Source organism: Labrus mixtus, chromosome 1, assembly GCF_963584025.1.
Source record: "Labrus mixtus chromosome 1, fLabMix1.1, whole genome shotgun sequence".
NCBI classification, from domain to species: domain Eukaryota; kingdom Metazoa; phylum Chordata; class Actinopteri; order Labriformes; family Labridae; genus Labrus; species Labrus mixtus.
Genome location: NC_083612.1, coordinates 21,033,980 through 21,056,481, shown reverse-complemented (window position 1 = coordinate 21,056,481; position 22,502 = coordinate 21,033,980). Strand labels below are relative to the sequence as shown.

At 38.1% G+C, this 22,502-nt stretch overlaps 1 protein-coding gene across 1 annotated transcript in view; it reads left to right on the top strand.

The window, feature by feature from the left end:
- The first annotated feature begins 19,570 nt into the window (after window positions 1-19,570).
- The window catches only part of galnt18b (UDP-N-acetyl-alpha-D-galactosamine:polypeptide N-acetylgalactosaminyltransferase 18b), a 77,150-nt gene continuing 74,218 nt past the window's right edge, over window positions 19,571-22,502 (top strand). Inside the window, exon 1 of the mRNA XM_061037988.1 lies at window positions 19,571-20,503. Within this exon, the coding sequence (XP_060893971.1) occupies window positions 20,266-20,503 (238 nt within the window). The 5' untranslated portion in view covers window positions 19,571-20,265. The remainder of the gene's footprint in view (window positions 20,504-22,502) is intronic.

The following is a 22,502-nucleotide window of genomic DNA, read 5'->3' as shown; positions in this document are numbered from 1 at the left end:
TGATGTTATTTGTAGAACAGAGCCGTGCCATGCGTGGAACATTTTAATATCACACTGTTTTGCTCAGTGAGACTGTTGTTGTAAGACAGATGTTGTCAGGAAATAGAGGATGACTTGACTTCTTAATTTTCTCTTCTAGATTCCCTTCCTTATTGTAATTTAGAAATAATAATTTGCAAAGTTTGATTCCCTCTAAGCATTAAAACATCTTTGAATGAGTCTTGAAGTGTTGGGTACAGCTTTAATACTATTTATATTCTGGAGCACAACAAGAGAGATCAGTTTGAAAAGTCTCTCCGTACTCCTTGACCAGTATTATTCAGTAAAGCTCCACTAGCAAGGACAACACCTTTGAATTCGGTGAAATTGTAAAGACTTTGATTAAATGTGAAATGTATGAATGAAAAATGTGAATGTCAGAGCTGTGCGGGGATCAGTTTTAGAAGGATCAAACGTGGCTTTTAGGAGAGCGTTACAAAGGAGGATACGCCCCAGAAATTGAAGTATGGCAAAAGGCAATAATTTAAAAAGGATCCCACAGGTATTTCCCCCTCTGGTCTGTGTATGGTGAAAGTCAGATTTTTGTTTTGCCACTAATGTAAAATGAGACTTTTCAGATAACCTTTACTTTTTGGAAAACACATCCTGAACACAGACATTCAGCACAAAGCTTTAAGGACATCCTTTGTCAGCATGCTGAGCTCTAATACCCTATTTAGAGGATTAGAGAGTGTGTGTGTGTGTAGTCAGGTAAGTGAGACCGTGCAGGTCAGAGAGGTCCACACCTGAACAAAACAGTGTTGGGTCAGACACAGGGTACTGGGCGGTAACACGCTGCATGAACAGGCCTGCAGAAGTAAGGTTGGTTACACGTGAGCTACTCAGATGATGTTTGAGAGGGAAAACAGTTCAAAGACTGCCGTGTGGTTTGTTCTAAATTGAGGTTGTTTTTCCTTAAAGTAGAATACTATGACACTCAAGGACCCATTTTTCCATTTATTAATGATAATTGAAGTGCACAGTGTGCGCTTTTGTGACAGATAAAGGTAAATCTATTCAGATAAAAACAGGTAACGATATACTAATAAACATCATCGTATTTTCCTTTTTTTCATTTCATCTCATTCAACATGACTGAACACCTCGGTCTTATAACATGGAACATACAATAGATACAAACCATTTGCACACCGCATACGTTCAGTTAGATGTCAATAGAAATTCTCATACATTTAGTTTTTCTTTCTTTTTTGTGACTTTTCTACATGCACATTGACATATGCTCATTTGTTTTGATTCTGGTGCAGTTAAAAAACCTTTTAACTTTCACACATGTGTAATGAATCATAGGTTTTTATAGGAATAGTAACATCTTTGTTTATGTTGTAGTTGTAAAATAAATTTTTTGTACAATACTTACACGTGTTTACCAAATAATAACAGTTTTATTCTAACTACATGAAGTTATGCTGTCATGAAATATAATTGTTTTTTAGATAGTTCAAAGAAATAAAAAATAAAAAATAAAAAGTAGACGCAACAAAATTAAAAAAACTAAATAGACAGCAAATGTTGTGTGACTCTCTGATTGCGGTCTTCAATGGTAACAGTTATATGTCACGATACTGATATAATACATGGGTTGAAATATATTGTAAATATTGCTTATATACGTGTGTGGTGCGTTTGTGACTATAAGTCTTCTTTTTATAACAAGTTCAACTGGTTTAAGCAAATCCCTTAAGGTTAAGTTTTGATCACAAACAATTTTATATTAGATTTTTAGGCAGCCGTGTAAATCAGTGTACAATCACCTGTCAGCTAATTAAGTTGCTGAAAGAAGCTCAAAATCCTTCTGCTTATCAGGCCTGTGTGTGCTCTCATCCATAACAACATGATGGTGTTCAGTATCAGCAATTATACATGAACATGATAGATCTTCTAATGTCCTCTCCATCTGCCGCCTGTTATAGAGTGACATGTTGATTTATGGGACTTGGAGGAACAGTAAAGAATTAATGAGGTTGATAAGATGCTCTCCTCAAGGTCACTGTCCAGTGCGTCCCTTACATCTGCTCGAAGACTGTTAATCTGAATAATACATCTTCCAAACACTTAAAACTGACAAATCCATTGTGTGTCATCCTTAAGTATTATGTTTCAGTTCCATTTATAAATGCTTGTAAGGTTTTCTAAGACGAGTACAGGAGTTTTTCACATAATTGTACTTAACTTACTTACTTACTTAAAAAATTGCGCCTCCTGGAACACCGAAACCTTTTATCTTATTTATGTATGATAACAAATCTGAAGGTGTATTTAAAACACAGTAATGAGTCCAAAACAGAAGAAGACAGCTAATTAAGAGGCCTTAAATGTCAAGTGAAATTGCGGTCAGCAATATTGTGCTGGCACAAAAAAAATGTGTTATTTGAGAACCTGGAGAGGAATCAACGCTGCTGCATCCATCGGGGGAAAGTTTTCAAGCCTATGAAATGTATTATAGCAAAGCACTACAACTTATTCCTACTTAGACGCTTGTGTGACATTTTGACGTTACATGTGAATTGTAATTCGTAATGAGTCAAACTTCAAAATTGGCTGATAATTCCTTGTAGTTTCAATTTAATGAGCAACTCCTTTCATGCACAAGTAGACATGTGATCTAGTGTGATTCTTAAAACATTTATAATCGTTGTTTTAAGAAAAACATCTCCCCAGAAAATTACACATAATAACCAGCGTTCTGATGACTTTTGTTGTGCATGGTTGTGATTTTAGCTTTTATATGTCCCTCCGTGAAACACAATAGGCCCTCCTCTCCATCTGTTCCAAGAAGTTGTTCTTCAATTGCTGAATCCACTTAGAAGACCCTATATACTTTCCCCACTTTGTGCACCGGGAAACAGGATTTTATTTACACCTAAAATGAATCTGTCCCCTGAGATCGCCGCTGATTCCTTCAGTTTAAAAGAGACACCAGCAGTTGTACACGTTTCACTGATCGGTCACAGGAAAGTAAGAAGATCCTCTCATCGCAGCAAAAAACTCTTCGACTCCTTCCTGCAGAGGCCATTAGCTCTGTGATCAGAGGGAGTTAAGACGGACAGTCTTTATCAAGGCCGAGGCTTCTAAGCAGAGCGGCCCGTGGGTTTCATTGATGATGCTGCTCAATGTTCTGCAGCTTTGTGAAACACCCGTAGTGACCCAGCAGGGAGCCCAGCATGAAAACCAAGCAGGCTCCATTACAGCCCATTTGCAAACATAGACACTTAGATTAGATGCTGTTGTTTGAGGAAGCCAATTTAATTTTACTGCTCTGTATGCCTCAAGGACGACATCTGATAGTTACACACTCTACATGAATGCCCTTGTGCTGCTCCTATATTGTGATAATGATTATAATATATTTAGTTTTATTTCCTCTATTAGATTTTCTTTATCCATGATGAGCCATCGATATCTGCAGGATTTGCTTTAAGTATTAAAAAAAAGTTCTATCATGTGATAATGGGACAATCTGATATTGCAGCATGTTAATGATTTCAAAGCCTTTTTCTTTTGATACAGCCGTTCCTACGAGACAGACCTTTCTTGGATTGACTGTTGTAAAATGAAACTTTAATAATGATTAAATTCTCAGTCAGGGATTGAATTTAGATCAGAAATATAGATAAAATAGATAGAGCTACACAACTCCTCCTGGATTTAAATGTCTTATCCTAGGCACTTTGTGGTGCAGCTTGTGGAAAAGCAGTTATATATTAACAGTAATAGGACGAGACAAAAATCTTTAATAAAAGTCTTTCTTTTTTGTAAAGACATAATATAACCCTTCTTTGTGTGACATTCACCCTGACCTCTTCACTATGACCTGTGCATAGTACTCATATTTAATGTATAAAATCAAAAAATTAAGACAATTTAATGTGAATCAATTAAAGCCGAGGCGCAAACTAAACCAACAAGACCCAGACTCAACCAAGTTAATCCATGGGACTTTTTATGATTACTCGACACACAAAGAACTTAGTCATTAAACAAAGATTAAGAATTAACTACAGACTGAATTTATAAAATGCATCAACACAAAATCCCTGCCTGAGAGGCAAACGACACAGAAGTGGCAGCTCCAAAACTCCCTCTCCTCCCTGAAGTCAAGAGTTAAGTGTAACACCAGGTGAACCTCGTTGACAATCAGTGTCACCTGGAACACACAGAACCAGGAAACCTATAGCTGTACAATAACGTGTTGATATATTGTCACTTAAGGTCGCAGAGAGCAACATGACTATTCCAGTTGATGATTTTTTCCCCGCTCTTTCTAAAACCTCTTATCACTCTGCTAAGCTCCTCCCAACAAACGATGCACACTTAACCATTGTCACTGTCTGTTCCATTCAAGTAGTGATGCTGGCTTTAGCGGACGGAAACATAGACAGCCTATCAATACACATCTCAAATGTTAAAAGTAGCACCTGGTGTGTAGCACACAGCTGTTGTTCTCTCAGCACCTCAGAGGCGAGTTGAGAGAGCTGCCGACACAAGTCACGTGGAAGCTGGTTGATTCTAGTTTCTTCAGTGTTGCTGTAATTGGCTATTATGTCAAATCAAAACCTGGATGTTTGTTTGATTCAGACCAGACTAAAAAATAAATTTAAAAAACGACATAAAAATACAACTCACCACATCACCCCGCAGTCTTTCAGGGGCAGATCCTTCAGAGTGGCAGCCCCTAACCTCCAGAATCCTCTCCCAGGAGAAATCACAACACTTCACCCTCAGACACCTTAAAAACAAAAACTGACAAGCCACCCACCTCAACTCTGTTAATGGACTCAGTTAAATCCTGTTATCCCTGGAAAACATTGCTTTCACTCTTTACTTTATTTATTCTTTTTTGTATGAGTTACTTGTTTTCCCTTAATGTCAAGCACATTTGGATCCATAGAAAGACGCTATATAAATCCAAGCAATTATTATTATTATTATTATTATTAAAGGGGCAGGTGTTCGTGGACATTTATTTAAAGGAAGAATTCAATATAATATTGTAAAGGACATGCAATGGTCAAAACGCATTTAAACCCCAAACTTTAATCAAATGTTTCAGAAACAGCACCAACAAATTGTTGATGTTGTTTGTATTTCAGTAGACTATTTGTGCAACAAAATGTTCCCAACCAAAATGTTCCCTCAATGTGACAATAGCATGAATGAACTTTTTCATGGTTATCTCCAGGCCTCAGAACTAAATTAAGGCCAGAGCAAACATTTCTTAATTGAACTGTTTCAACTTAAGACTCAGGATGCGGCATACAGATCTCTGAGTCTTACTCCTACACTTAGTACACCCGTGACTCCAGAACATTGCATAACACTTACATCCACACAATTCAACGCTGCATTTAAACAAACTCTTGGCAGTTTTTCAATTTTCCATCAAAGAAATAAATGATAGTTATACATTTTATTAATAGAAGATAGAGTTATTTGTTACTCGAGAAGAGCCGTTGACTGACTATGTGACCACTAAAAGATTGTTAGGTGAACAGATGTTTGCAGTTCACACCTCTCTGCACACATTAGCAGCAGATAACAACCTGGAAATAGAGCAGCAGGGTGTTGTCAGCAGGAGGTGTGTGAGATGTGTTTTTTTTCTTTTGCTCTTTTAACTGAGATAGAAATAAGGCTGTTTTGACACTGCTGATTATTTACCTGCACTACATAAAGTAATGAGTCACAGTGACTTCAAATGTCTTTGAAAAAATGTTTCTGGAGGATACAGAAGCCTTGTTTGTCATACCAGGATATAAAAATAATTTACACAAACCTGGCATGCTGTTAAAAGAGTGCGAGGGACCAAACAGGAAGACAAGAGGCAACAGGAGTTTTTATATAGGTGGGTTTCACACATATGCAAATGTAAAGACAGTTAACAGACATCTCTCACCTCTATTTTTCACTTGTCAGGGCAGGAAAGGCAAAGGGGATATACGACATTTACCAACAATGACTCACTTCAATCAAAGGAATCCGATAGCATGCACACACACCAAAAGGACCTTGGATGCTGAATTTTATTTTATCAATCATCACTTAGCTTTTCCTGCTAACACGTCAAAATAGCTGGTTTAAGGAAGGTGTACTTGAACATGACTGAATTGGAAGACAAGTCCTCCAAATGAAAGGACAGAATTAGTTAGTCCACGCCTTTTAAACAATGCGTAGTGGCTAAGCATAATTTTTCTCTGACAGGTTGACGTTACAAATCACTGTTGAAAAGTAAAAATGTCTTAGTAGTGACAGTGCAGTGGCTTTGATTTGGTTATGTTTTTTTAAAAGGGCCTACAATCCTAGTGTAGATTTTCTGTTGAACCAACCAAACACTCGAGCCCTGTCCTTCTTGGACTTTTTATCTCTTTCACACACTGGTCAAGAGTACAATATTTTGCTTATAAAGACAGACCTGTTCTAGAGTTTGATAAATTCATACCATCATCATAGAGACCAAATTGAGATGATAAAAGTGTTTAACACCAAGATTTGAGCTAAACTAATGTATCCTAGAGCAGGTCAGACATAACTTGGCTATCAGATTTATCTTTGTCTCTCATTATGAAGATTGATGAGTAAAAAGGTTTGTTATTTAATAATCCTGTTGGCTAAGTGTTTAAACCTGTCTGAGCATAAATTGTTAATTATAATTAATGGAGCTCTGTAAATTTGTTGGGAAGGTTACTCCTTTGTTTTTAGTTTCTAATAGCTTCCCATTTGACGTCTAAAGGACACCTTTGGTCAGTTAACTAACACTCCAAATTACACTCACCCCAAATGAGTCTGTCTCATCCAGTTGTTTCTGCAGACCAAACATCTGTGCCTGGCTTTCGCTAAAGAGTCGAGCAACATATGCTCCCATATTGTTCATCAGGCATGAGTGCTTCACTGTATATCACGGGCTGATGATGAAGTGAGTGTCCAGCCACACAGCCTCCTCCAAGGTCTTTTATAGGAGCCTGTATGTGAGTTTTGTTGTGGTGCTGTTTTTTTGCAGCCTCTTCTTTGAAGGGAGGAACTTTTTGGTTAGCTATGGAATGAAATGATGCTTAGGCTTATAATTAGACTCTTTTTCATAGGTTAAGTCATCTGTGTATTGTTAAAAAAGCACAAAAAAATATGGAGGATTAAATTATTCATGTGGATTTTACCCTGTAACCATGAAAAAACTGAATCTCAAGAGACTGTGCTGCATGGTGTGAGCCTGTTTGTATGTGCTGGATGGTTTTCATGATCCATTTTAATACAACGTTAATTATGCTTGCTATTTTAAGCAATTAAAGTGAGGTCAGAGCTATTTTAGGAGTGCTTAGCAGCATCTTTTCATCGCTGAGCTTACTTTTATTTGTGTTTTCTATTAACACAGTCCTGACTTCATAGCTGCGTCTAATAAAAGGAAGCAGTATGTTCTCAATTTTATAGTGCTCTAGCAGAGGGAGAGGTTAGATCCTCTTTCCCCCCCCTGAGCAACAAAGGAAATGGAGAAAATAAGTGGGAGGTGTGATTGGAAGCTGAAGATGGAGTCTCTAATCAAAGTTTGGCCTGGATCTGTAACCATCTCCAGCAGCTGGGTGTGGAGAGCGCTTCCCTTCTCACCCTGATGCCACAGTCATGCTAACCTGCAGTGACCAGAGGGAACAAAGATTCACACTTTAATTCATTTTACTTTTATGTTCTCTGGCTTAATGAAAATCAAATCAGAACTGAGCCAGAGGCCGCTCCTTCTCTCTTTTTTTCTCTCTCTGCCTCCACCTCGTGCTTCATCTCTTCTTCCCCGTGTCCCCGGCTGCGCTGCTTTGAAGTGTAAATCAGATTCTACTGATGTATGAAAGTAAAGAGCAGACTGCACACCAGAGACCGTTTTACAGCTCTGAGGGCATGCAGGGTGCAACCAGATGTAAGTGTGTCTGTACACCAAACAGTTTATAGGTCAATAACGCTTTAGACTGATAACAATGCATGTGTGTGTCTATTATATGTAACAGCACTTACCAAAGGCCCTGGTTATTAAAACTGATGATGCTACATATGGACAGACCTTCCTTTAATTTTTCACTGGTGCTCTTACTTCCCTCTGAATGTTTGACTTGATTTTTTTTTTGTTTTCTGTCTCACCTTGTGTATTCAATGTTTTTCCTTTTGAGTTTAAATACATAGATCATGCAGGTGAATGAAAAGAAGCAGATTTTAACAAGGCTGTAATCTAAAAATGTAGTCTACCTGATTCTGACCTTAATCCTTCTGAATTCAGCCCATCAGTAATCCTGCACCCTGTGACTTCTGCTTCCTTTCATTTACATCTTGCCTTTTGTGTTAGATTGAATAAAGAAATGCGTAAAATAAGCGATAATGACTTTCACCTGGATTATCTCATCAGTGTTCCTCGTGCAGAGAGGAAGTTTTAATAGTCTTACAGTCATTTGGGCAGGCTTTCCTGTCTCATAAGCTTTGTGGACCATAAAATGATTTAGCTTGTGTTCACATCAGGGCAAACCATACTGAGCGTTGTATTCTTGCTGCTGCCAAACTGTTTGCTTTCTTTCTCTTCTCATTATAAATAAATATGTCTTTTTTATTTTCAAACTCTGATTTATCCTCTTCACTTCCTTAACTTGTGTGTTTCCTGCCTTTGTGACAGTCAGCCTCGCTCTGATTGGTGTCACCTGCCTGATTAGCCTCACTTGACAATGTATTTGTCTGTGCCTCTTCTTCTTTGTTCCATGTGCTACGCAAAGTCTTCCCCATTGTTTTCAATACCCAAGCATTTTTGTTGGTCCTGAAAAGGAAGAAAATCACAAGTTTGTCTACATTGGCCTTCTTGTCTTGTTTTCTCACCTGCCTTATTGCTCTGTGGCATTTCTTAGTAAATTGTCTGCACCAGCTCTGCTGTTACAGTCTACCTGTGTGTCCTTCCCCAGTGTTCCTGTTTCTTGTTTGTGCTATCTACATGATAATTTTTCATATCCACATCCAATGGTCAACAATAACACAATAGCGGGACACTTTCTCATTTAGACCAAACAACCCTAGTTGATAGCATCAGATATCCCTGTATCTGTAAACAGAGAGGAGATGGTATCTTGAGAAAGCCAATTAAAAGTTCCATAAAGCAGTAAGGTCAGACATCATGGGCAGAGCTGACAGTAACACTGACGCAAACTGCAGCCTGCAACAAATAACAGTAACTGCCAACGTCTATAGGTGCGTATAGGTGAGCTGTTTCCAGCTGGTAAAGTATGCCCTGGAAACATCAGTTTTCAGGCTAGATTTAGAATTAATCTTAGAAGAAGAATTTAGAATTTAGCTGCAGCAATTAAACAGCATGTAAACCGTACAAATGTCATATGGGTCCGGCAGGACACTGATGTGGCCCTTTGATAACACAGCAGCTGTTCCTCTGTTACTTGGTGCAGTTTGTAAACTCTTTGGTGTTACGATCTACATTCGATCATGACATTTGGTCTCCTGTTCCATATTCTAACACTGGCACTGTGGTAGCATGCTCGCTGCTGTCAAGCAAACAGACAAAGACAGGCCATTTAAAAAGACTGAGACAAGAAAACAAGGGAATTTTACATTTCCCCACAGATCTTTTTTCTTCTTTCTGATAGTAAACAATAACCAAACATGGATTTAAAAAAGATGTTGACATTATTATTTGAGATTTCAAATATTTAGCTAAATATATTTTTTTCCATGCCAACAGTTTGAAGATACAGGACTCTGACCTGGAAGAGGGAATGTAACAAAAAGAGCTTTGAAGTATTGGCTGCTATGGCAACTGTTATGTGCTACTGTGTATGTGTTCTCCTTGTGTTAGTTATATGTTTATCCAATTTAACCTTGGGGGACAATAAAGTACTTTATTGTAATGTATTTTTACCCATGTCATCATCAAGTGTGTAGACGAATTATATTTTTCTGTATGTTCTATCTATATCGGTTGTGGTTGGTAGGTTTTGTTAAAGCACCACTGCAGCTGTTTAACATGCATCAGAATTAGTCCACTGCATGTTTACACAGTATGAAAGACTTTGATTTATTTTTCAAAACTGTGCAGTCAGCAGAATGTGCAGGCTACGCCTGCATTTGATAATTTACAGACTCATCACTCTCATATCAGCAGACTTTTATAGCGATTCAGCACTAATATGAAGTTAGAGTTTGTTTTCAATATTTTAGCTCAATATATAGATGATAAATATTAGTTCAATAATATAACTCCATCAACATACATTTCCTTACATTGTGACCTAATTTGTTTAGATATAAAGGTTATGACATTTTAACCTTTGAGATAAAGCATGTTTCTTTTCTGCAGGACTAACAATGAGGCAGATAGAGATACACACTAGTGTGCAAGCAGGCACACACACATACACTGAAATGCTCCCACACACACACACACACACACACACACACACACACACACACACACACACACACACACACACACACACACACACACAGAGTCATGAACAGGATGCGTCACAACTGCTGAAACACTTTCTCTCGTGCTGCACTCATTACTAAAGCCGGTCACCCACAGCAAAGAGATATCACCTTTAATATCTGTCAAACTTGTTTGAGTGGATTTTCTGCTCGTTATGCCTTAATTTCAGAGTTTCACAGACAAATTGAGGTTCAGTGTGAAATGTTTCGCTTGTTTGGAATTGTGAATCATGCCTGGCTTAAAGGCTTATAAACAAAGGGGTTTAAGACAGATTATTTTTTTCTATCAGGATTAAATTTAAAACACTCAAGGATGAGAAGAATATAAAGAGGACACACATATTTGACTAGAAATAGAGTGTTAAGGGATGAAGAGACTAACTTTATTCATCTTCTGTGTAATGATAAAAGGACGTTTTCTCAATATTGAACCATTAAAAGCAAATATACAATGCATATTTATTCAAGGGTGGCTGAGTAGGAGCACAAATGGTCTTAATTGACTTAAAATGTATCCTAGCCACACAATGCCTTGAAAGGATTTAGTCATCTTTACCCACAGAAAAAGAAATCTACTGACTAGGCTTCAGGACTCTCATTTTGTGTGACAGATCTATGCATGATGTCAAATACTGGATATTTCTCTCCCCTGCCAAACTGCTGAGTTTGGAAAATTCACTTCATTCGTGCATAAGAGATGAAAAGCATCTGAAGCTAAAGTGGGAAAAGTAGGGCAAAGAAATATGATTTATGTGAGGCATTAGAGTCTCTATTATAATGGTCAGCGATGATGAGTTCATATCTGCTCCTCAGTCGCTCAGAAAAAGGCCAACAAATATTCAAAATCTTTTCTGGAGGCTTTAAAGGAGCAAATCATGCAGTGTGATCAAAATACATCTAACTGTGAAAATCCTAAGATATAAATGCAGAAAATATAAGTAATGAATGTTAATACTTTGAATATATCATACTGTATAAGTAGCGTGAGCACTTTGTGAGTTCAAATGAAAGCTACAAACAATAGCATGACTGGCTAACTTGCTCATTTCCTACAATAGCTACTTAACCAAATGTTATCTACTTTTATTGCAGTGGGGGCTTTTATTTACAACAGTTGTAATCTCAGGATATGGATTTGTAAGCAAAAAAATATACCCAACAAGCACATCAGTGGTGAAGTATTTCCCCAGTGTGTGAAAATGGGATGCCATCAGATCATATCAGTGAGGCTAACGTTACAGCTCTGCCTGCTCTGCATTTGATTAGGGGTTTCCACTGCAGCATCTCCAGAGTTGTGTTAACCTACATTGTCTAAATACATCAGTTACTTTTCTTCCTAAAAGCCTTTCTCCTGATAATGTGAAAATGAGAAACTCAGCAGCCAATGTTTATAGCAGAGATAATGTTAAACCAAAATAGATGAGTAGGACTGATTAGCTGTATAGTTTAACACAAGAGCATTGCTTCATCTTTATTTGCATGTCTTATACACTAATCATCAGCTTATAAGAGTCTTTATTTATTAGCTTTAGCCTCAATCTTTAAGCATTGCATCATATTTAACCATTTGGTGAAAACACTGACAAATAACCACAGATGGTGTTTTTAACCAATTCACAACAAACGTAAGCTTAGCTAGCTAACTGACTGATCAAATCTGTGTTTGGAGGTCCTTCCAGCTATAGCTGCACGACTTCAAAAGCTGGAGGCTTGAGCAAGTTAAATGCAGATTTAATAGGTGTTTAATTCACCCTCAGCTAAAACATAAAGTTAACTGAGTCTTACTGTGAACAATGAGCAGCTAATGGTCCTGCCACCAGTGTTTGGAAGAATCCTGAATCCTTATAGAGCCTCCAGTGGAAACACACTCAACCACTTCCACAGTACAGGCCTCCCCTCCCATTTAGTTAACTCAACACACAAACACCTGCTGAAATTACTCCTCATTCTGATGTCCAACAGTAAAGTGTTCTTATGTTTATGTAAAACAGTAGACTTTGATCACAGAAAACTTGAACAGGGGAATAAGGAATAATATCACCATTAACCAAATGGTATCCCCTGGAACCTTTAAATCTGTGCCCAGATACCCTGAGGACTCTTTTAGCATGAACACACTGGGAGGGAAAAGACACAAAATGTTGAGTAACTCAAACAAAAATGTCATTCCACATTTTAGTTTTGCACACAATGAAAGGTTACTACACTATCAATTTGCCTGAAGTTCTACCACAGACATCTTAGATTTACTGTAGATATTCAAACTGGAATAAAAGTTTGTATGAATTTGGAGAGATCTTTGTTTTGTTTTTTTGGGGGCCTTGTTTTTTTAAATGTATCTCAATCAAAAACATTGTTCTTAGCAGCAGTCCTCTATAACCCCTGTCACAAAGTGTTCTTGATGTTTTTATGATGGCTGAGTCATCATAGCATAATTTAAAAACAGTTCCTTTGAGTCGAGACTATTTTTTGGTTTTGTCAGACAATAAGATATTTATAGAGTGTAAGAGCAGAGGTAATGTGTTTAGAGATTTATCCTTGTCAACATTTTTGGCCTGCCATCATGTCAGTAGAACTGTTTTAATTCAGACAAAACAGACTTCTTTTCTCTAATCTTTCTTCTTTTGCTGTTTTAATTTCAGCGAGAACCACTAAATTTGTGATCGCAATTACTGTAAGATAAAAAAACAACAGCCGTTTCCCTTATACTTACTTTTCTTTATTGTCTCCTTCCCTATAGGCACACACAGCTGATGATAACCTTACTTACCTCTATACCTCTTGCATAAAGGAATCCCCCACTTCATTTTCAGAGCACCAAACTGAGCTTTTCAACTCTATTTCCTCCTCACACCCAGGTGAGTCCAATATTTCTCTTTTAATATTCTGCTTTACCTGGCTGCTGCTTCAGCCCTTTCACCTTCCCTTCTCTATTCATCAGTTCATTTATTTTTATGAGTAAAATGCCTTCGTCCTACAGAACAGGTTCTCCTTAATGAGTCGAAACCAGTCCTCTAATTGGTCACCCCCTGCACTTAGCTTTAATTTTCATCCATTTTTCTGAGCTCATTTACTTTGTGTGTACTTGCCAAATGTATAAAGACACACATGTCTTGCGTTCTAGCTAATTTAAAGCTGTGTTAAGAACTCCCGCTTTTTATTTTTACTGCTTTTATTTTTTTTAAAAAGATGCACTTCACAAGCTGCCTGCAGAGCTCTACATGCCATCAACACTGACCTCATAATACACAGCGAGCGAAGATTACAGAAACTAATCTTGGTGAAAAGATGCTATACTACAAATAAGATTTCACTCGATGGACACAGGGTGAACTCTCTGCAGGTTCACAGTTAGTGATGTTGGGTAGAAAAGAAAATGTGGACACCAGTAATGAGCAACCTTTGCAGCCTAACACAGTCTTGAACAAAAGTTCTGCAACAGTTGCTGTGTTGATCCTTATGTAAAGCAGAATTTAGCAAAAAAGTCTAGATCTCTGTGTGCACAATTCTGTTTGTGTACATTAGCATCAACTTCTATAGAAACAGACAGACAGTCACCCTGAAGGGAAAAAGACATCGCCTGTTATGTGATTTATATAAGAAATTAATTATTTACTGCTGTCTTCTTTTGCCATGAGCTGGACTCTTGTATCGGCCAATATGCAATAAGAACAAATATTTATATTCATATCCTTATTTAAACACATGATTTCCTTTGAAGGGCAATATATCTTCTCTCATGGACATCTAGTCAGTAGTGGCAAGAAAAAATAAATGAATGAATAAAACGTTTAAAGTTAAACTGCAGAAAGGGTGAAGTATCATCCCTAAACATATCATGTCCAAAAACATAATTTAAAGACACACAGTATACAGGAATATGTGGAATAATGGGAATTACGTGTTTATTGTTTTTGGACCCTGCATGCAGCTGAACTCATATCATATAAATCAATTTAATATACATATAAATTACCAGACATGCCTTTTCTTTCACCCTTTTTCATAAAAAACAATTATACCGTGAGATTAAAAAAAGCATTTCTTGCAGCTCTGTTGATTAAGATTTTTTTTTTAGATCATACACCTGATATAGTGTCCACCTCTTATAGTTATATGAAATGTGTGAAGCTTGTCTTTGTCATGTGCTTTGTTTGCCTTACATTTCACTTGTTTCATCATGTATTACAGCACTTCATTTTATCATGTGAGTGATTAGGATAAGAGTGATCAAGGACAGATCGCACTTTCTCTTTGTAAAGTCCTCTGAGACGCACTCGTGATGAAAGCCTCTATAAATAAATGTGCTTTTTTGGTTCTTATCCCTCAACCCCTGTGTCCACGTCTGGAGATGTAATTTCGCAGTTTCTTACCTCGATATATATGAGCTGATTTAAAGCACAAACATTCATCAGCCTGTTGGGAATATTACTTCAATCCACTCAAGTGTGTTTTTTTTTTTTTTTTTTGAAGTGGCAGGTGATAAAACGTCAGATGGAGGCTGAAACCACAGCTGTGATCTTTATAGTGAAAACTTCTTCTCACTGGCTCTTGTGTAAATGTTTATACGTGATGATAAATTATAAGGATTTAAAAATAGCATTGGTATGAGTACTTGTGATATTAGAAATATAGATGTCCTTCACTTAGACAAGTTTTAACAATATATTATTCCTGCCTGCGTCAAAAATGTAAAAAGTGCTACTATATACTAAAAGTATATTGTGCATTTCTGTGTGTACGTGCGGATTAGTGTTGCATTAATGCTGGCCTGTCAGCATGTTTATTTGTATTAGGATCTATAAGTGTGGATGAATGAAGTCATTGGTTGTGTTTTTGACGTAACATAATGTATGTATATTTTCATAAAATGTTAAGATACCAGAGGAAATTTCAATGCTAAAACTTAGACAAATGCTTCAAATAATCAAAGAATCTAATAAAAAAAAGTAGCCTAACCACTGGCACCATCTTATTGTTGTATATGTTTGAATGTTGTAAATGACTCATGACTTTTTAAACTACAAATAATTGCCTTTTTCAGTCTTCTGTACAACAATCAGTGGAGTGCACCAGTTAAACGTGAGTTAATTGAAAGTGATCCTTCGTCTCGAGGGAAATTTACTTTTTCGAGCAGGTTCCCCCGCACACTGAGAGTTCAGAGGCAAGGGTCAGCCTCCCACACCACATGAGGGCTGGATTTGAGTCAGCCATTTCTACCGTTAAATGGGAGGATTGTGAGACAATCAGAGGGTCAGCCTCAGAACAGCACTTCTTGAATCTGGAAGGGATTTAGTGTCTCTTCCAAAACATCAGCCTAAAAAAAAGATCAATGAATACCAAAATTTAAAGTCATTAAAAAAGATTCTACAGGAGCTTTGAGCTAAGTTTTTTTTTTCTTTTACTAATCTTTACTGTGTCGTCAGACTTAATTCTACTATGTCTAACGTGTGTTTTGTTGATTAATGTTGGCTGTCTCCACTACAGAGGAACTTCCAGTGTAGTCTCTTTGTCTCTTAGACCTCACAGAGATGATTAGGATAACCTCTTACGCGCAGCAATTAATCAGCCTGCAAGGAGACTGTTGGTTCAGATAAATGTGACAGCTGCTTGGCTTGGTAGATCACTCAGAGGGAGGATCAAAGGTCCCTGATACCAACCTCCAACTGTCCTGAGGCGGGCTTAAATTCAGTGATTACACTCGCAAGGAGAATATTTCTTTAAAAAAAAAAAAAAAAAAAAAAAAAAAAAACAACAACAAAAAAGCCATCAATTTTCTTCCACTTAACTGAGGTTGGGTCGCGGTGGCAGCAGGCAAAGTAAGTCAACCCAGACTTACCTCTCCCCAGCAACGATTCCCAGGCAAGACAGAATATATAATCCCTCAAGCGAACTCTGAATCAACCCCGGGGTCTCCTCCCAGTTTGGCATGCACAGAAAAACTCCAAAGGGAGGCGTCTGTGAGGCATTTTAATCAGATGCCCGAACCACCTCTACTGGCTCCTTACGATGAGAAGGAGAAGCTCTTCTTCTCACCCTACCTCTAAGGTTGAGTGCAGCAACCCCATGGGGGAAACTCATTTTGGCCGCTTGTATCCACGATCTTATTCTGTAAGTCACTTCCCATAGCTTATGACCACAGTTGAGGGTGTGAACGAGGATGGATTGGTAAATTGATAGCTTTGTCTATAGCCTAAGCTCCCTTTCCACCACAACGGTTTGGTACAGTGGCCGCATTACCGCCGACACTGAGCCAATCCACCCGTCAATCTCACGGTCCATCTTACTCTCACAGGAGAACAAGACCCAGAGATACTTCAACTCCTTCAGGAATGGGTAATGAACACCTGAAATAAGACAAGATTCATCTTAAGTTACCATGGAAACAGCAACAAACAATTAGGCTATAGCTAGCTAGCTGTAGCTAGTATTAGCCCAAGGCACTCGACAGAAGCTTACTTACAGCTTATGAGCTTTTTCTTCACTTTAATATTCATCGTCCTTATTATCCTCGATCTGTTGCAACACCATGTCTCCTCCTTGTTAGCTGTTAGCATCCTCATTAGTGGTACTGTATTAGCAGTCTCTCATTGTCACCTCAGACATCATCCACTCTCCCTCATTCTATATTGTTTACAAAAGTATGTGGTCTATGGCCAGCTGATTAGCACAAACTTTCTGGCAGAAATTCGACACCTGGTTCAAGTCCTGGAACGTGTTAGAGTGAACATGTTGGAGTAACTTACTTTTCTGTTTCCCTATAAATTCACACGGCATAATCATCGTCATTGTCACTTGCATCGCTGTAAACAACAACAAAACTGGACAAAATCTAATTGTACAGATCAATGTTTCAGTTATTATGCCATAGGCCTAAATATATTCACAAAACTTCTTGTGGGAGGAGTGCTCACCCTTAAGGGAGGCTTGGGTACCGCTGTTGTGATGTACTAATGAGTATGTTAGAAAAGAGTGAATCTTTGAATCTGCTTCTTCAAACTGACTGACTGGTCATCAAGCCAAGATGTAATATTCTCATTTTAATTTCCATTCACTTGAATTATATTTATCTCTTCAACCATCTCCCTCTACTTGAGTGCAGTTTGCAGTCTGAGCATCGTGTGGATCATTTGAAGTCAGTTTAAGCCATTGTGCTAATAGTACAATAAATAATGAATCCTTTTTAAAATGTCCATTAAATATTTATCTTTTTCACATTACAAAATGCATATTGTGGGTGATGTGTAAGTAGAAAGCAAGTACTCAAGGACTTGTGTGGACTTGAAAAGTACACGGAAAATGCTGCAAGGTTAAATATTTTGCTGGTTTAATATCTGATGTATGTGATGTAACATATCTTAAATTGTGGACTTTGATATTTATTTTTCAATTAGGCCTAATCTGATTAATACTTTCTTGACTGATCATTTTGTCAATCAAATGTCATAACAATCTGTGGTAATCATAGTCACTGAACAGAAAGTAAGGGCTAATAATTTGGATAATTAAATAATTAAATAAAAGTTTTTGAAGAAATTATACAAGAAATTAAGTATACTTGTTAAATAATCGACTTATTGTTTCAGTCCCAACAGACTTAAATGAGTCCCTGGTCAGTATTTCAAACTTTAAAATGTAATTGTTTGTGTGCAGAGTTGTACCTTGAACTGAAATAGGAGTGTGAAACAGTTTTATTGACTTTCAGTAGAGACGTGTGTGTTAAGATTAGATCAAATGAGCAAAAAGAGCTAGAAAGCATTTCTTCTTCACCATGTAACTGGATAATAGAAAACCCTTCACATACAGCAAACTTTTGCACTCTGGCAGGTCTAATAGAGGAGATAAATGGGCCGCATTGTCCTGCATTGATCATCTCGCTGCCATAAATGGCTGCTGCTGAGCAGCCAGGACGATGACGAGGGCTGTCATTTGATTATATGACACTGATGCTCTTTGACTGTCACAAGAAGTTTTAGACAATTGACGCAACAGCATGCTTTTAATTCAAGTCATCAGATGTGTATTTGAGTTTAAAATAACCAGTTTGAAAGTTTTATATTCAATTTCCTGTATTTGTTCTGTTTCAGTGGTTTATGATAGTAGACAGAAACAGCATGATTCTATTGAATTTTGCTCTGAGAGGCAGCGACTGATAGTATTACTGAAATTTAAGGTTATTTGTCTGTCTGTGTCGTTTTCTTACAGAACACTTAATCAAGATATCATGGGATACAAATCATGTATTGGTGAAAAATCTTTTTTTTCATCACAGAGAACAAAACTTTCACTCTGGCAGCCTGCTGTGTTGTAGCTGTCAGACAGATTGGATGACAAAGTCTGTCATTAGCAAATAATCATATGTCGAGGAGGATCCTGGAAAACACTGTCAAAACACAATCAAGATTCTTTGTCAAAATACATAAAAAAAACATGACATGCTCACACGTTCTGCAGTTATCATGTTGACTCAGCGTTCATTTTTGTTACAGACAAATGCTGGATTTTTCCAAACAAGCAAAATGATTTGATGAGAGTAAGAGGACGACTTAAAAGAAATTTCAGGGCAGAATGCTTTCATTAAAAGAGACAAACAGCTGTTATATACACACATCCATTGGCTCTGCTTCACAGTTTGAATTACATTCCTGCAGACACGAGAATTAGTGCATGGAGTGTGTGCAAGGCCAAAGCCTCTTCAAGAATTATGCCTTTTAATGCTTTTTCTCTTATTTTTATTTCACCATTTATTTCACCATTTTCTCCAATTCTGTGCTGCATAGACATAATAGATTTTGCCACCTCCAAACTCTAATCCACTGAATACAAAGTGCCACACATTTTGGGACCTTTAAAGATAAATTAGCAAGTGGAATATTTTAAAGGTTACTTTCATTATCAACAATCAAACAATACAGTTTGGTAGATGTATTTGCCCATTTGATGAAATAAGCAGTCATGCAATATTTCCTTGCTCAAACAGGTTTAATTACAGCCAAATGCGCACGAGTGCATCCTCTTCTCTGCATGCAAACATATGTCTTAAGGGTTGAATCGGACAAGAGCCAGACCTATAACATGGACCCCACCACACCTTCATCCCTCATTGTCTCTATCTCGTGGATTCATCGAGTACTGCAGCAAGAAATCCAATCACTCATGTTAATTTGGAAAGCTCTAATCCCAGTAGCCTAACTCTTAAAGTGTTTCTGCTCGCGCACGGGACAAAATAATAATCAACTCTCGGATCTTCAGCTTGATTTGTCTCACTACTTGTCTCACTGAGGGGGGGATTAAACATAAAATGTGCAGACTGGTGTCTGCGTGGTCGTTGTCTTGGTGGGTAGAATTAGGTTACCCCACTTTGTGCTCAGGGTTTATGGAAATACTCCGGTCAGATCCACTTCCACTGTAAATCAGTGCGCAGCTAGGCGCGTGCAGCAGCAGCGGCGGCTGTCAGTCCTCACCATCCCTCCCATTGGCTGCTGCAGGATGCTGCCTGTTTCCTTGATCTTCACATGCAACTGGAGCTGACGGAGGTTTGCAATGTTGCGAGGGAGGAAACCTTCACCTGTAGATTTTTGACAGCAACCTGCGTCAATTCACATCACTTTTTTTGAGCAAAAGCTTTGCGCTTTGGATTCTGCACATCTGTAAAATCGCTGGAAATAACTTCATAATTGCGTTTTCTTTACGGGCGTCTGTCGCCCTGTGCGCCGGTTAAACGGGATCCTGCAGGCTGTATGGAGGGATGTCGGCATGGCTTGCACCAGGAGAACCAAAACTTTGGTGTCCACATGCGTGATCCTGAGCGGCATGACCAACATAGTGTGCCTGCTCTATGTCGGATGGGTTACTAACTACATCGCAAACATTTACATCAAAGTTCCCATGCCTATACCGGAGAGAAAGTTAGAAGGGGACAAAAGAGGAGACACATTCCGGATCATGGAGAGGCTCGACCGGCTGGAGAACGTGGTCAACCAGCACATACAAGGTACAACATCCTAAAGGCTTCATACAGTATCTAGTACTTTACCTGCGCCCTCATCATCTGAGCTACATGAAAAGAAAGTTTTTATAAGCTTTTCTTCTTAAGTCCATGAAAGGTGTGTGTGTGCGCGTGTGTGCGTGTGTGTGTGCGTGTGTGTGTGTGTGAGAGAGCGCGCGTGTGTGCGTGTGTGTGCGTGCGTGCGTGTGTGTGTGTGTGTGTGTGTGTGTGTGTGAGAGAGAGAGAGCGCGCGTGTGTGTGTGCGTGCGTGTGTGTGTGTGTGTGTGTGTGTGTTTGTGCGTGCGAGAGATATGAGACAGAGAGAGACAGGTTCTGTTGCGTGTGTGCATTGTCTTTGGAAATAGATACAGCAGGAGCTCCTGTGTGTTAAAGATCAGGTTATATGCAGGGTGTGATAGAGCACAAAGGACTGTAAGAAGATGATCAGTAAAGTGAAGCTTTAACCACAGCTGAGAATATCACTGCAGTGAGCTAAATAGTTAGAACTAGGCTGTTGTATAAAATGTCTTATTATAGGCCAATGTTCTCCCCGAATGAATACAACTACAATTAAGTCGTATAGGCTATTACATTTGATATTTCTTCCATATCCTTACTGAAGTACAAGCAGAATTGCAGACTCGTGTGAGAAATCACGATTCATTTAGTATAACTTTTAAATGTTAAAGCAAGCTGTACAATCTTTTAACAAGTGCAATACATGTAACTCCTCATATGCTGACCAGGAGTCCACCTGAAAATGTAAGGTGACACAACATTATGCAATGCTTTTCTTTCTAAATCCACTAAAATGCTCAGCTCTGAGACGTGAAACACAGTTATATTACACTGCATTGTAATTTTTCTAACTTAAATTTCCCAGTCCTCCTGTCAATTCATCCTTAAATAGTATCTTATTGTATCCTATTTGATTATGAATATTGTTAAAAGACAACAGTTTAAATCCCTGCTCTTTATAAATAACTGAACTCCGAGTCTCTAGTAGGAATTCCTGGAATCCTTTTGCTCAAATTCCTCTAAGCCTTCCCTCCTTACCTGGTGTACAGTTCCTTTATACTTGATCACACATGGTTAATTTCCTTACACTCTCTCACCCTGTGTCTTTAAAGGAGCTATTCTTGTCATCAGAGTGTGGGGGGGGGTCTCATTTTGGGCAGGCCCTTGTATGAAATGGAACAGAGCTGGAGCAGAAGAAGTGAAATGCAGACAGGATTCAACTCATGCTGCTGTGAGCAATAAAGGCTCTGTGCTAAGCTTGGGTAAACATTCCTCCTGGAGGCAGGTCTCACTTTCAGCCTGGCACCCGTAGGCGTCTGCTGGGCGGAGCTTTGTTCAGGTGCCCCTGGTGACCTTACCCCAAAGTCATGTTTCAACTATTTCTGTTACTGTAACACAAAAAGATCATTCATGGTAGAGTTAAGCAGAAGAACAAATCGGTATGACTGGGTACTCTTTTGAAGGGATTTTCCAAAGCAAAAAAAAGCAAAGATCATCACAAAAAGCCTACTCAAAATATTCTTTACCCTATAAATGCTGAAATATAAACTTTTATTTGTCCATTTTCTTAAGAATAAATAAGCTAATGTGCCCTTTTTTTCAAGCACTGTATATTTGAATTAGTATATGACATACAGACTACACATTTTACATCCCAATACATGTACCAATTTTCAGGCAAACAAGCTTTTAGCTGTTCTTTCAGAAAATTAGATAAGATCAGAACTATTCTTACTGTTGTTCATTAAATATTAAGTTTTAACAGAAACGGCTGAAACAAATAAAGACAGCCTGGTTTTATAAGAAGGGAAAAAAGTTCAGCCTGCAGCACCTTTAAATCTCACTAATTAACACACTTCATCTGTGGGCAAGAAATAGTTCCACACCAGCCGTAAAAACACAACTTCTTGTTTTCACACGTTGATTTAAAAAAATAAAATAAACTAACAAGCTATAACTAGTTCATTAGTGAGCTTTAGAGGTGCTG